Genomic DNA, 12178 nt, shown 5'->3' on the forward strand with positions numbered 1-12178 from the left:
GGTTTTGAGCTAGGGCCTTAGAGTATAAGTTATGGTAATGCAGATTCTTCGGGAACTCCTAAAGGTGGAAATAGGGGACATCTCTGACACTTTTGCCAGCCTTTGGACCCTTTTCTTCCTACTGGGTTGCCTCTCTAAGCTCTGATATGAGGGATGGTGGCAAGTCTAACATAACTTGATATGCCATGTTCTGTAGATATCCCTATCCTTTTTGAAGGGAAAGAGAAGAGGAGTGGATCTGGGGTAGAGGGAAAGTGGAATTTAAAAAGGAGTGGGTGGAGGAGGTAACTGTGGTCAGTATGTAATATATGAGAGGAAAATAAAAAGGAAAGAAATACATATTAACAGAAAAACACTTATGTTCAAAAATCCCACTGTGAAGGCCACTTTCAGGATGAAAACAGTGTGATCTGCCCTTATGTGAAGGATGTTACTTCTGTGCATCAAACAAAATGGATCAAAGCTGTTTAGAAACCAGCGATGACCACAGTGAAAATAGACAGACCCTTCTCCTGCCACTCTTCCTCACTTCACTTGGCTGGCTGGTGTGCAGGCACATTGGGTTTAGGTAAACTAGTGAAATGAGGAATGTGTTTGATCATATGAGAGGATGTTTTTCTCAAAGAAAACAATGCATCACTTTCAGAGTATACTTAGGGCATCCAAAAGCTTTAGGGCTCCTAAAATTAGTTTGCATGAATACTGAGAGATCGTTATATATTTGAACCACAAGCTAAGCTTTTGAGGCTTTAGATTTTTGGTGATGTCTTTAATTTCTTTTTAAGACAGCATCACTAGAATTCCTGGCCATCCCTTGTACACACATGTATTCCAGGACTACAGGCGTGAGTCACCATGCTGGCTAAACCTGAGTAGTACCTAATCATTTTCACCACATAATTTTTCTACATTTGTACCCATTGATTAAATAAATGTCAGCATTCTACCCTGGAATGGGAGGAGAGGTCACTCACTCATCACGGCCAAGAGACTGGGAGACTGGTCTTCATACTGACTAAGTTGGAGACATCACACTTGTATTCTCCAGCATCCACACTCCTGACAGGATCTATTCTGAGTCCACACTTTGTTGGGGACAGAGTCATCCTTCTTAGGTGAGGCATACTCAGGTTATTGAAGATCCAACGGATGGAGACATCAGTGTCGGGTGAAATGCAAGTGAAGATCACAGATGTACCTCCTGTGAGTGTGCTGTCACTGATATGCACAAAGGGCTGTGTCACAGACTCTGTGAAGAAACAGAGAATACCAAATGGCAGTCATCCAGAGAGTCCAACCAGGCTCTCTTTAGTTCAGACTTTATAAATTTTCCAGGGGGAAGAATTTGAAGCTGTGGTTAGACACATAACTTATGTTTTGGATCTGCCACCCAGGGACTGTAGGACCCTAATTCAGGCACTGTTTTCTGTGTCCCTGTTTCACTGGGATAGGACACACAATGCATGATCATTGCCATGTCCATGAGTTAAGCTTAGTCATGAGCAAAGGTCTAAGCTTGGGATGGGGGAGCTGCTGACATCAACAGCTTCTGTTACTATTTAGCTGCAGGAAACAATTCCCTAGTCTGGATTCCTGAGGTGAAAGAGAAATGGAGAGTAATTACCTCTTTGATTTCTTCCCTTGGTGCCTTGAACTTCCAGTGAAGTCTCATAAACCCTTCAGAATAATAGGATAATGGCCCAGACACCTGTCCACTAAGTCATAGGAAAAGGAGATGCACAGGTGACCCACCAAACTGCAGCTGTCATGGCAGTAGACAGCTGGTTTGCACTTTAGTATCGTAGGTCCCATGACTTGGACAGTCAGTAAAGCCTTGTTCCCTGTGACTCTGACAAAAATCTAGACAAACAGCTGCAAAAATCTCCCCAGTGTCACCTTGAGTCCAGCCTGGGGCAAAGTTGTGGAGTTGGAGCTTTCTGGTTCTCTCTGTTAGGACCCTAAGATTTAACTATCCAAGAACTGCCTGACTCCAACAGAATCTTTCTGGGGCATGTGCATGGTGAGAGCTCCAAGTGTCTGGACTGATGCTGATATCCTGGGACTGAGTTTACACCTTTCTGTATGAAAGTTCCTCCTTCTGTAAGAAAAGGCAATTGTGGGGTTCTGATCTATTACAGTTTATCTACCCCATGTGTGTCCTGCAGTAGAGACCCAAACCCCAGTACGGGGACACAATACACTGGAGGAGAGCTCAGTAACAGCCCAGTCCTGACAGGTTAGTGTGTGAAGTGGGATCAGACTCTTCAAGCAGTTGGAGACCATAGAGAGTCACTTACTCTTTACATAAAATTCCACATATGCTTTTTCAATTTTGGAATCTTTTTTTAAAACTGCTAGTGTGTAGATTCCTGCATCTTTCTCGGTGAGATCCTGGAGCATCAGGGATCCATTATTGTACACCATATCTCTTTTTCTGACTTCAGGCCCCCAGGTGATGGAATTCGTGGCTCTCATATATTCTACAACTTTACTTAACGGGTTCCTATACTTTGATTTATGCCAGGAAAAGGCTTTCAGATCTTCTGGAAGATTATGAACTTGGAGAACTACGCCTTCCCCTTCAGCTGCATAGCGAGGCACCGGTTGGATCCTGAGTTGGGAAGAAGTGAAAGGGTTGCAGAACTGAGAATGAGAAGCTGGGAGGGAAAAGAGGAAAAAAAGCCATCACATGGGGATCATTGTTCTTGGTGAAAAGATGTTAAACTCCATCCTGATCAGATGGATTCATCACTCAACCTAGAGTTGCAGGTGTGTGTGTGTGTATCTATCCAACTTAGTCGAAAGTAGATACATGACCTCCTCCTTTCCAACAGTGCCCCTGATACCGTCGCATCCTCTGCATGGAACTGCCCCTGGGGGTGTGTATATGACTGCTCCCTCAATGCCCTCAGACACTGCACACACACATGAACACTGGGGTTCGAGATGATGACTCCTCTGAACTCAACAGGCCTGGAACTTTCACGTTGTAGGATTTTTCTTTTTTTTACTTTGAAGCAACACTCAACCCATGACTTCAATAATAGATGTGCTTGCTCTGTCAAGTATCCATTAGGTTTGGGGCTATGTGGAACCTGGAGAGCAGTCTGATCTTCAAGGCAGGTTCAGGTCTTTAAAATGCTTGAGTAATAGGCTGAATGGTTTTATGTCAACTTGACACAGCTACAGTCATTTGGCAAGAAAAGGTCTCAGTTGAAAACTCCACCACCAGATTGGCTGGTGGGCTAAGCTACAGGACATATTTTTTTAATTTGGAATTGATGCAAAAGAATTCAGACCAACACAGGCAGTTCAAGCATTGGGCAAGGAATCTTGGGTTATATAAGAGAGCTGTTGGAGCAAGCACGAAGAGCAAGCCAAATGGAAGCACTCCACCATGGTCTCTGTGCCTGGATTTTATTCATGACACTCTCAATTTGGAGCTAATAAATACCCTAGTTTGACATGGATGTTCTAAAATCATTTTCTCTATCAGCCTTGAAAGGATGTAAGAATAGAGCACTAGAAAATGCTCCCCTGTGTCACTTTAGTCCAGTCTTAGAAGAATGACAGAATTCAGGGCTCCCTGATCTACATTAACAAGAGACTGGTCTGACTCTGACATCTTAGACAGAGTTGTTTGCCATCAATGTCTTCCTTGATGCAGATGGGCTCAGAAGATGGAAGTAGAGTTGTGGCCATTTGTCTCTACCTGTGTGACCTACATTAAGTGCACAAATCTCCCCCTGGGAACACAATATAGAGGAGAAGGGCAGCTAGACCAGCCATGGCAGTCCTTGATGTCTAAGGCCTACCAGGTACTGAACAATCACAGAGAATCACTTACTGTGGAACTGGAGTTGTATCTGTGCTTCTTCACTTCTCAAATCTGTTCTCAGAATAGCTAGAGTGTACAGTCCAGGGTCTTTCTGAGTGACACCATGAAGCAGCAGGGATCCATCACTGTGCAACGTCTCTCTGCCACTGTATGCAGGCCCCCACACAGTTGCTTTCCTGTCTGGTATATATCGGGCAACCTCAAGATTCTTGGACGCAGTCATCCATTTGAACCAGGCAAAGGCTTTAATATTCTCTGGTGGATTGTGAACGAGTAGAAGAACACTTCCCCCTTCAGTAATGCAGGGTGGCACTGATTCAATAGTGGGCTGGGCAGAGGTGGCATGGCGCCCACAAGTCCAAAATATGGCTAGAAGGGAAGAAAGAGATCGAACCAAATTTGAACTTTTGGATCTGACTAAGATGAGGCCCCGTGTCCACTGCTCAACCTAGGTATGTGAGTTTCTCCCTGTCCTTCTTGGTGGAGATAAGCACCCAATGTTGATTCCTTTGGGGTCTTTCTCAAGGACATACTCCGGGAGTCTAGACATAGCCTGTTATTGTTATCCTAGACTGAGTTACCCACCATCTGTCCACCTGCCTGTAAAGAGAAATCAAATGAAGGACTGTGATCTATTGTCATTACTCTACACTGTGCATATCCTGCACTGAATACCCAAAGCACAAAATTGGGTTGCAGTGCACAGGGGAGGGAGGCACAGGCCACTCTACTGTGCGTGTCCAGTGAAATGAAATCCACCCAGAACCCAGAATTCACAGAATCACTTACTGTGGACGTGAAGGTACATGGTTGCTGTTGACACAATAAATACATGTCTATTTAAGATTCGTAGGATATAGAATCCTGTATCCTTCTTGGTGACATTTCTCAGCAGCAGGGATCCATTGCTGTATACCGTCTCTCTACCACTGTGAAAAGGCCCTGGTATACTTAAATTTTTGTCCAGGAAATACGTTCCAATTCCATGGTCCATATTTTCCACACTTTTGGACCAGACTAAAGCATTAGAACTCTTTGGCAGACCATTGACAAAAAGAAGGGCATTTTCTCCCTCAACCACTTGGGGTGGGACAGATTCAATTCTGACTTTGATGGCTGTGGGCAGGTGCCAGCATGTTAAAAGGGAAGCTGGAAGGGAGAGAGAAAAACCATCAATGTTGAGTTTATTTGACAATCGCTCAGCTTACATGGGGGGAAATAAATGTGTCCATCTTTCTTGGTGAGCAACATGATTTTCATTCCCTCAGAGCCTCACACTGTATGACCAATTCCCTTAGGAATCCTCTGCTCAGGTGTCTGTCTGCCTCCCCCGTAAGTGTCCCCATATCACTCCTCACATAGAATATTTTGTGATGCCTTTCTGAACTCCTCTGGAGAATCCTCCCTTTCTGACTTTTTTCTCTGTCCACTTTATAATTCCAGTCAACTCAGGACTTCATCTTGCAGATACACTGATGTCAGGTCCACAAGAGACAAGGCCTTGTGAGGATAGGGATTAGTGTGGCTGTTTTGGAAATTTCATCTCCCGGGAAAGATTCAGGCAATGTGAACAAAGTAAAAGAAAAAAGGAAGGAAGGAAGGAAGGAAGGAAGGAAGGAAGGAAGGAAGGAAGGAAGGAAGGAAAGAGGTATGTGTCCCCGTGAGATTATCTACATAGTTCCCAGGTTTGGAGTTAATGGCAATAATTATATTCAATTGTGATTTAAATTATTTTAATTTACTAATGTATATTATATGTGTATTCTGAAGGCAGGTGTCTCCATGTATGCACGTGAAGAGTGTGCCAAAATCTGTGTAGAAACATACGTTTCATTTTGCCCATGTGTGGGTACATGCCACAGAACATATGTGAAGACACTTGTCTCAATGTTAGTATCTGCAGATATACACCACAGCACCTGTGTGGAGGGCAGGGAAATGACTTCTGGAATCTGTTCTCTCTTTCTACAATGAGGCAGCTGAGGATTAAATTCAGGTTGTCATGTCTCCACACACTCAGCCATCTCTATGGTACACCCCTGTTTGATTTCTATTTGGATGGCCATGCTGTCATGGTTGGCAACAGCTGTCTTAGAACACTGCAGACAAAGTAATTGACTGTCAATATTGAGTGCTTGAGGCTTGTCTCTCCCCCTCATCACATCTGTCTGCTCAGGCTGCTGAACCTCTGTCACTCATTGTACCTTCTTCCCCATGACTTCAAACAGAAACCTCAAGTCTTCTCTCAGGTTCCTGCCCTCATTAGAAGACTACAGCCTGCTTCTGAGATTCTCTCTACCCTCACAGTCAGAGAGTGTGTACCCTTACCTGTGAGCAGAAGCCCCTGCCATGAGGTACACCCATTGCAGAGAAGAACAGAGGACACCTCCATCTCCCTTCTCACTGTACAATCCTCCCTTTAGGAGAAGAGCTTCAGTTCCAGCGAGTACTCAGTCTCTGCTGTTCTTCTTTCCTCTGAGCTGAGTTTCCTCTCAGACAGGAACACTTCCCAGAACCCAATGGGCTGTTGGGGGTAGATTATGTGTCCAAGGCACTGCCTTGTCCCCTCCACTCTCAGTACTGCCCTGTATCCCTCTTGACTTCCCTTTATGTTTCTCCTCCAAGGAACACATTGAGCAACAATGCTGATAAGCATCCCCAGACCTCAGAGAACAATGGCTCTTCTGAGGGCTGATATCTGCTGTGTCCTTGCCTTAGGTCTGTTAACACCAGAGGGAGCCTTTATCACAACTGTGTCCTGTGACAAAAATACCTAGCTGAGCACACTGTCTGTCCTGTGCTCTCAATGCTCTATGAAGATGGTATTTATTTAATCCCAAGAGGAAAGTGACAGATGTCTCTGAAGGTGGGAGGGAGACTAGATGTATGATAACTATGAGTGAAGGTCAATTCTTTATCAATAATGTCACCAGTCAAGTTCTGAACAAGGAGAGATGGCCAGGAGCCTTTAATTACTGCTCACCTGGTATTGATTTAATTTTGGTATATATTATCTATCTAGAAAATTGCCCATTTCTTTTACATTTTTCAATTTCGTGGCATACAGGCTTTTGTAGTAAGACCTAATGATTCTCTGAATTTCCTCAGTGTCCACTGTTATATCCCCTTTTTTATTTCTGATTCTGTTAATTTGACTGTTCTCTCTCTGCTTTTTGATTAGTTTGGATAGTGGTTTGTCTATCTTATTGATTTTCTCAAAGAACCAGCTCTTTGTTTCATTGATTCTTTGGATTGTTTTCTGTGTTTCTATTTTGTTGATTTCAACTTCAGTTTAATAATTTCCAGTCTTTCTCTCCTCCTGGGTGAGTCTGCTTCTTTTTTTCTAGGGCTTTCTGGTGTGATGTTAAGTCTCTGATGTGAGCTTTCTCCGTTTTCTTTATGTGGGCACTTAGTGCTATGAACTTTTGCCTTCATAGTGTTACATAGGTTTGGATATGTTGTGTCCTTATTTTCATTGAATTCAAGAAAGACTTTAATTTCTTTCTTTATTTCTTCTGTGACCCAGTGGTGGTTCAGTAGTTGATTGTTTAGTTTCCATGAGTTCGTAGGCTTTCTGGGGGTGCTATCATTGGTAAATTCTAACTTTACTCCATGGTAATACGATAAAACACAGGTGGTTACTCTATTTTTTTTTTGTATCTGTGGATGTTTGCTTTGTGAGTATGTGATCAATTTTCAAGAAAATTCCATGATATGCTGAGAAGAAAGTATATTCTTTCCTGTTTGGGTAAAATGTTCTATAGATGTCTGTTCAGTCTATTTGATTCACTACATCTGTTAGTTCTCTTATTTCTCTGTTAAGTTTCTGTCTGGTTGATCTGTCCATTGGTGGGAGATAGGAGTGCTGAAATATCCTACTATTAGTGTGTGGGCTTTGATGTGTGATTTGGGTTTTAGTAATGTTTCTTTCACATGCTTTTGTATTAGGGGCATAGATATTTAGGATTGAGACCTCATTTTGATGAATTGTTCCTGTTTTGATTATAAAGTGTTCTTCTCCATCTCTTCTCATTGATTTTAGTTTGAAATCAATTTTGTTAGATATTAGAATAGCCACACCCACTTGCTTTTTAGGTCCATTTGATTGGAAAAACTTATCCCAACCCTTTACTCTGAGGTAGTATCTGTCTTTGAGGTTGAGATGTGTGTTTCTTTTAAATAGCAGAATGCTGTATCCTGTTTTCATATCCAATCTCTTAACCTGTGCCTTTTTATAGGTGAAATGAGTCCATTGATATTAAGTGATATTAACGACCAGTGGTTTTTAACTCTGGTTATCTTTTGGTGGTAGTGTTTGTGTGTTTCCCTTCTTTGAGTTGTGTTGTTGGAGGGTTATCATGTCTGTGTTATTGTGGGTGGTGTTAGCTTTCTTTGCTTGAGGTTTTTCTTCTAATGCTTTCTGTAAGGTTGTATTTGTGGATATTGTTTAAATCTGCTTTTGTCATAGAATATCTTGTTTTCTCCATCGATGGTGAAAGGAAGATTTGCTGGGTATACATGTCTGGGCTTGCAGGAAGTAAATTTAAGAACATGATACCTGACAAGCGGTGGTGTAGGTGGGATAAAATGGTAGTTCAATGGGTTATAAATGTTTGTCATTGTTTAGAGTGGTTGGTTACAAGCTGTTATTGGTAATGGTCAGGGAAAAGGCTAAACAAAATAGATTACATTCAGGGTTCTTGTTTTGGAAAGAAAAACAAGCCCACACACATACATAGGTATATATATATAAATATATATACATATATGTGTACATATATGTATATATATTGGGTGACAACATCTTTGGGGGCTCTGGAAAAGAAAATTTTGGGTTAGTTGTCAAGTCCTGGGATAGGTGGCTCTATCACTTGTGTGGAGGAGGGTCATCTGTCTATGTGTTACTTTCATTGGTTAATAAAGAAAACTGCCTTGGCCCTTTTATAGAACAGAAAATTAGGTAGGCCTCATAGACGGAACAGAATGCTGGGAAGAAGGGAAGTGAGGCAGTCACCATGCTTCTCCTCTCTGAGACGGATGCAGATTAAGATCCTTCCTGGTAAGCCACCACCTCATGGTGCTACACAGATTACCAAATATGGGTTAAAGCAAGATATAAGAATTAGCCAATAAGAGGCTGGAACTAATGGGCCAGGCAGTGTTTAATTGAATACAGTTTCCATGTAATTATTTGGGGTAAAGCTAGCCGTTCAGGAGGCAGGTGGCAGGAAGCGGCCCGCAGCTCCTTCTACACACTTGTTGTATATTTTCTGTGTAATGGGCTTGTCTCAAGTCCTAACTAGTCTGTGAGATTGGATCATATGAGCTAGCCATCTCAAAATTGTTCTGAGTAGTTTGTAGTCCAAAGCCAATCTTTAGGTGGTATTTTTCAGTTTAATGGTATTATAGTACTGGACGAATCCTTCTGGGGCCTCATCATTCAAAGGTCACTGTTTGGTATGGTCATAATTCACTGCATAAAACTGATAAAGACTCGCTCTTCCTGTAAGCGGCCAGAGGTGACCTGTGAAGATGGTTTGCTACTCTCTTGACCCAGAAAACCCTACAAAATCATACAAATCGAGAGGATCAAACCTTCGGGTTCACTTTAAGAACACCCGTGAAACGGCCCAGGCCATCAAGGGTATGCATATCCGAAAAGCCACCAAGTATCTGAAAGATGCCACTTTGAAGAAGCAGTGTGTGCCATTCCGACAGTACAATGGTGGAGTCAGTAGGTGCGCCCAGGCCAAACAGTAGGGCTGGACACAGGGTCGGTGGCCAAAAAAGAGTACAGAATGTTTGCTGCACATGCTTAAAAATGCAGAGAGCAATGCTGAACTGAAGGGTTTAGATGTGGACTCTCTGGTCATTGAGCACATCCAGGTGAACAAAGCACCTAAGGTGCGCCGACGAACTTACAGAGCTCATGGCCGGATTAACCCATACATGGGCTCCCCCTGCCACATCGAGATGATCCTCACTGAAAAGGAACAGATTGTTCCAAAGCCAGAAGAGGAGGTTGCACAGAAGAAAAATATATCCCAGAAGAAACTGAAGAAACAAAAACTTATGGCATGGGAATAAATTCAACATGAAATAAATGCAAAAAAAAAAACTGTTAGAGACTCAAACCTGAAATCATGTACAGGAAGGGTAAATGAAGATTTTGCCTAGAATTAATTAGTACTATATATGACCATTAATATCATGACAAAATTTTAAAATACATATATATTAATCTTATAAATTTTGTGATAATGTTTGCCTTAAGAAAAGCTTTAAAGATACAATATAAAACTAAAAGATTATGAGATTAGTGGCAATAAAATAGTACTTAAATATTTGTTTTTCTTCTGTCCCATATCAGGTGGCTCTTCTGACATGAGATAGAGATTCTGGATTTCACTTTAGTAAGCATGCTTGGATTTAGAGAAAAAGAGAGCCACATTTTAACTCCAAAGACAGCTTTTTAAATTTTCTTTATTTATTTATCTATTTTTAAAAAAATCTTTTCTCATTTTACATGCCATTCTAGTTCCCACTCCCTCCCCTCCTCCTGCTCCTCCCACCTTTCCCCCATGGACTCCTCATGAAAGGTAAGGCTTCCCTTGGAGAGTCAACAAAGTCTAGCACATTTCAAAGCCAGCTTTAATCCTGAATTTTACTGCAACTACAAAAACACCATTGGCATTGTATGTCTGTAGAAAACCACAGAAACAAACATTTGGAAAGATTTATGAAATTTTATCCTGTTAGATATGTGATATGCCAATAGGCCAATTTACTCTTTTCTTGAGACCTTTTTTTCTGGATGGTTTGTCATTTTTCTTCAGATCTCTCATTATTCCAGTGGTCTTCATATTACTTAGCTGGATACCTTTATTCTTCTGAAGAGACAGAAACACAATCCTTCACCAACCCTAATTTTGGGGAACATTCACTTTATATCTGATAAAGTGAAAATTGTTTCATAGTTTTCTAGGTAGGTTAAACTACTAACCTAGTTTAGGTAGTAGATTAAATCTAGGTAGGAAGATTAAACATCCATGCTGTTTTATGAAATATCATCTCTTCTAATTATGAGGTATCTCTTGTTCAAGTCAAATATTCATCAATTTTGATAGTATCCATAGCCTTTCTTCTCCTGTGGAAACAAAAGCAAAACCCTTTCCCCAATATGACACATGTCCGGGTTTCCATTCTGAGGCCAGTATATCTGTAAAGTATATTGGCTGATTTAATTCAGAAGTTTTTGCTACTATCTCTCATACACATATCTAAAATTCATAAGTAATGGGAAATTAAAACTTAAACCATGTCATTAATCTATTTTGTTATCTACCAACATGAGATTCCTTCAAATAAGTTCCCTTGTATGATTCTTCACTCATTAACTCCCTCATTCCTATTCATTCGCAGGTGTCTGAGCCATTTCTAGGACTTGGAACATTCAAACACAGCAAGGGCATTCTGCCCTCCCAAAGCCCTAGCTGCAATTGACCAGAATGCAGACAGATAGTCGGGAAGTAAATTCAGGGGTTGAATGGTACCACAGAGGGAAAAAAGAAAATAATGATAAAGGAGGGCTAGAGATATGGTCCAGTGTATATTAGCACATGCTACTCTTCCAGAGGACCTGAGTTGAGTTCTAAGCACCTATGTGAAGAGGCCTCACAAGGTTACCTAACTCCAGCTCCAGAAGACTCCACAATGTCCCTAGGCATCAACTAGCCAAATGGGAATCTTCTTCGGAGTCTCATTATGAAGAACCCTGTTCCAAAAAAAAAATCTCAAGCCGGGCAATGGTGGCGCGCGCCTTTAATCCCAGCACTCGGGAGGCAGAGGCAGGCGGATCTCTGTGAGTTCGAGACCAGCCTGGTCTACAGAGCTAGTGCCAGCACAGGCTCCAAAGTCACAGAGAAACCCTGTCTCGAAAAACCAAAAAAAAAAAAAAAAAAAAAGAACCCTGCTGCTCCAGTGCCGAGGCCCTTAGCCAGCTCTTCTGACGGGCGTACGCGACTTTACGGGAAAATCAGGGAGCCTAAAAAGAGGACCAGAAGACACAGGTTCTCCTTATGGTTCCAGGTCCTTTGGGATTAAGTCTAGCAAATTCTTTCCTGTAGTCAAGTAGTAACAGATGGTGCTAATCTGGACAGCTGTCCTGTCCCAGTGTCAGGGACATGTTTGTATTTGAGACTACCTTATCGCCATGGCAAAATACATTAACAATGTGTGTTATTACTGGAAAGAGATACAGAAAACATAGTGTGTACATCTGTCTCCCAGGTCATGGGTGACAGACAATCTGTATGTGTACAATCACGTATCTAGTGACTG

The 12178-nt window shown here is 41.8% G+C and overlaps 1 protein-coding gene and 1 pseudogene across 1 annotated transcript; one reads left to right on the top strand and one right to left on the bottom strand.

Annotated features, from left to right (window-relative positions):
* Positions 1 to 977: 977 nt before the first annotated feature.
* On the bottom strand, positions 978 to 6397 carry LOC126495301 (pregnancy-specific glycoprotein 22-like). The gene is made up of 5 exons (XM_050132892.1): positions 6167 to 6397; positions 4628 to 4987; positions 3848 to 4207; positions 2298 to 2657; positions 978 to 1249 (listed from the first exon to the last, which is right to left on the bottom strand). Exons 1-5 carry the CDS (start codon positions 6228 to 6230, stop codon positions 978 to 980), a joined length of 1416 nt encoding a protein of 471 aa, XP_049988849.1. The 5' UTR covers positions 6231 to 6397.
* A 2963-nt stretch (positions 6398 to 9360) lies between these two features.
* Positions 9361 to 9925, top strand: LOC126495304 (60S ribosomal protein L17-like; annotated as a pseudogene).
* Positions 9926 to 12178: the final 2253 nt, after the last annotated feature.

This window comes from Alexandromys fortis, unplaced genomic scaffold (genome assembly GCF_014885135.2).
Source record: "Alexandromys fortis isolate MF-2015 unplaced genomic scaffold, M_Fortis_MF-2015_v1.1 scaffold_472, whole genome shotgun sequence".
Taxonomy (NCBI): Eukaryota; Metazoa; Chordata; class Mammalia; order Rodentia; family Cricetidae; genus Alexandromys; species Alexandromys fortis.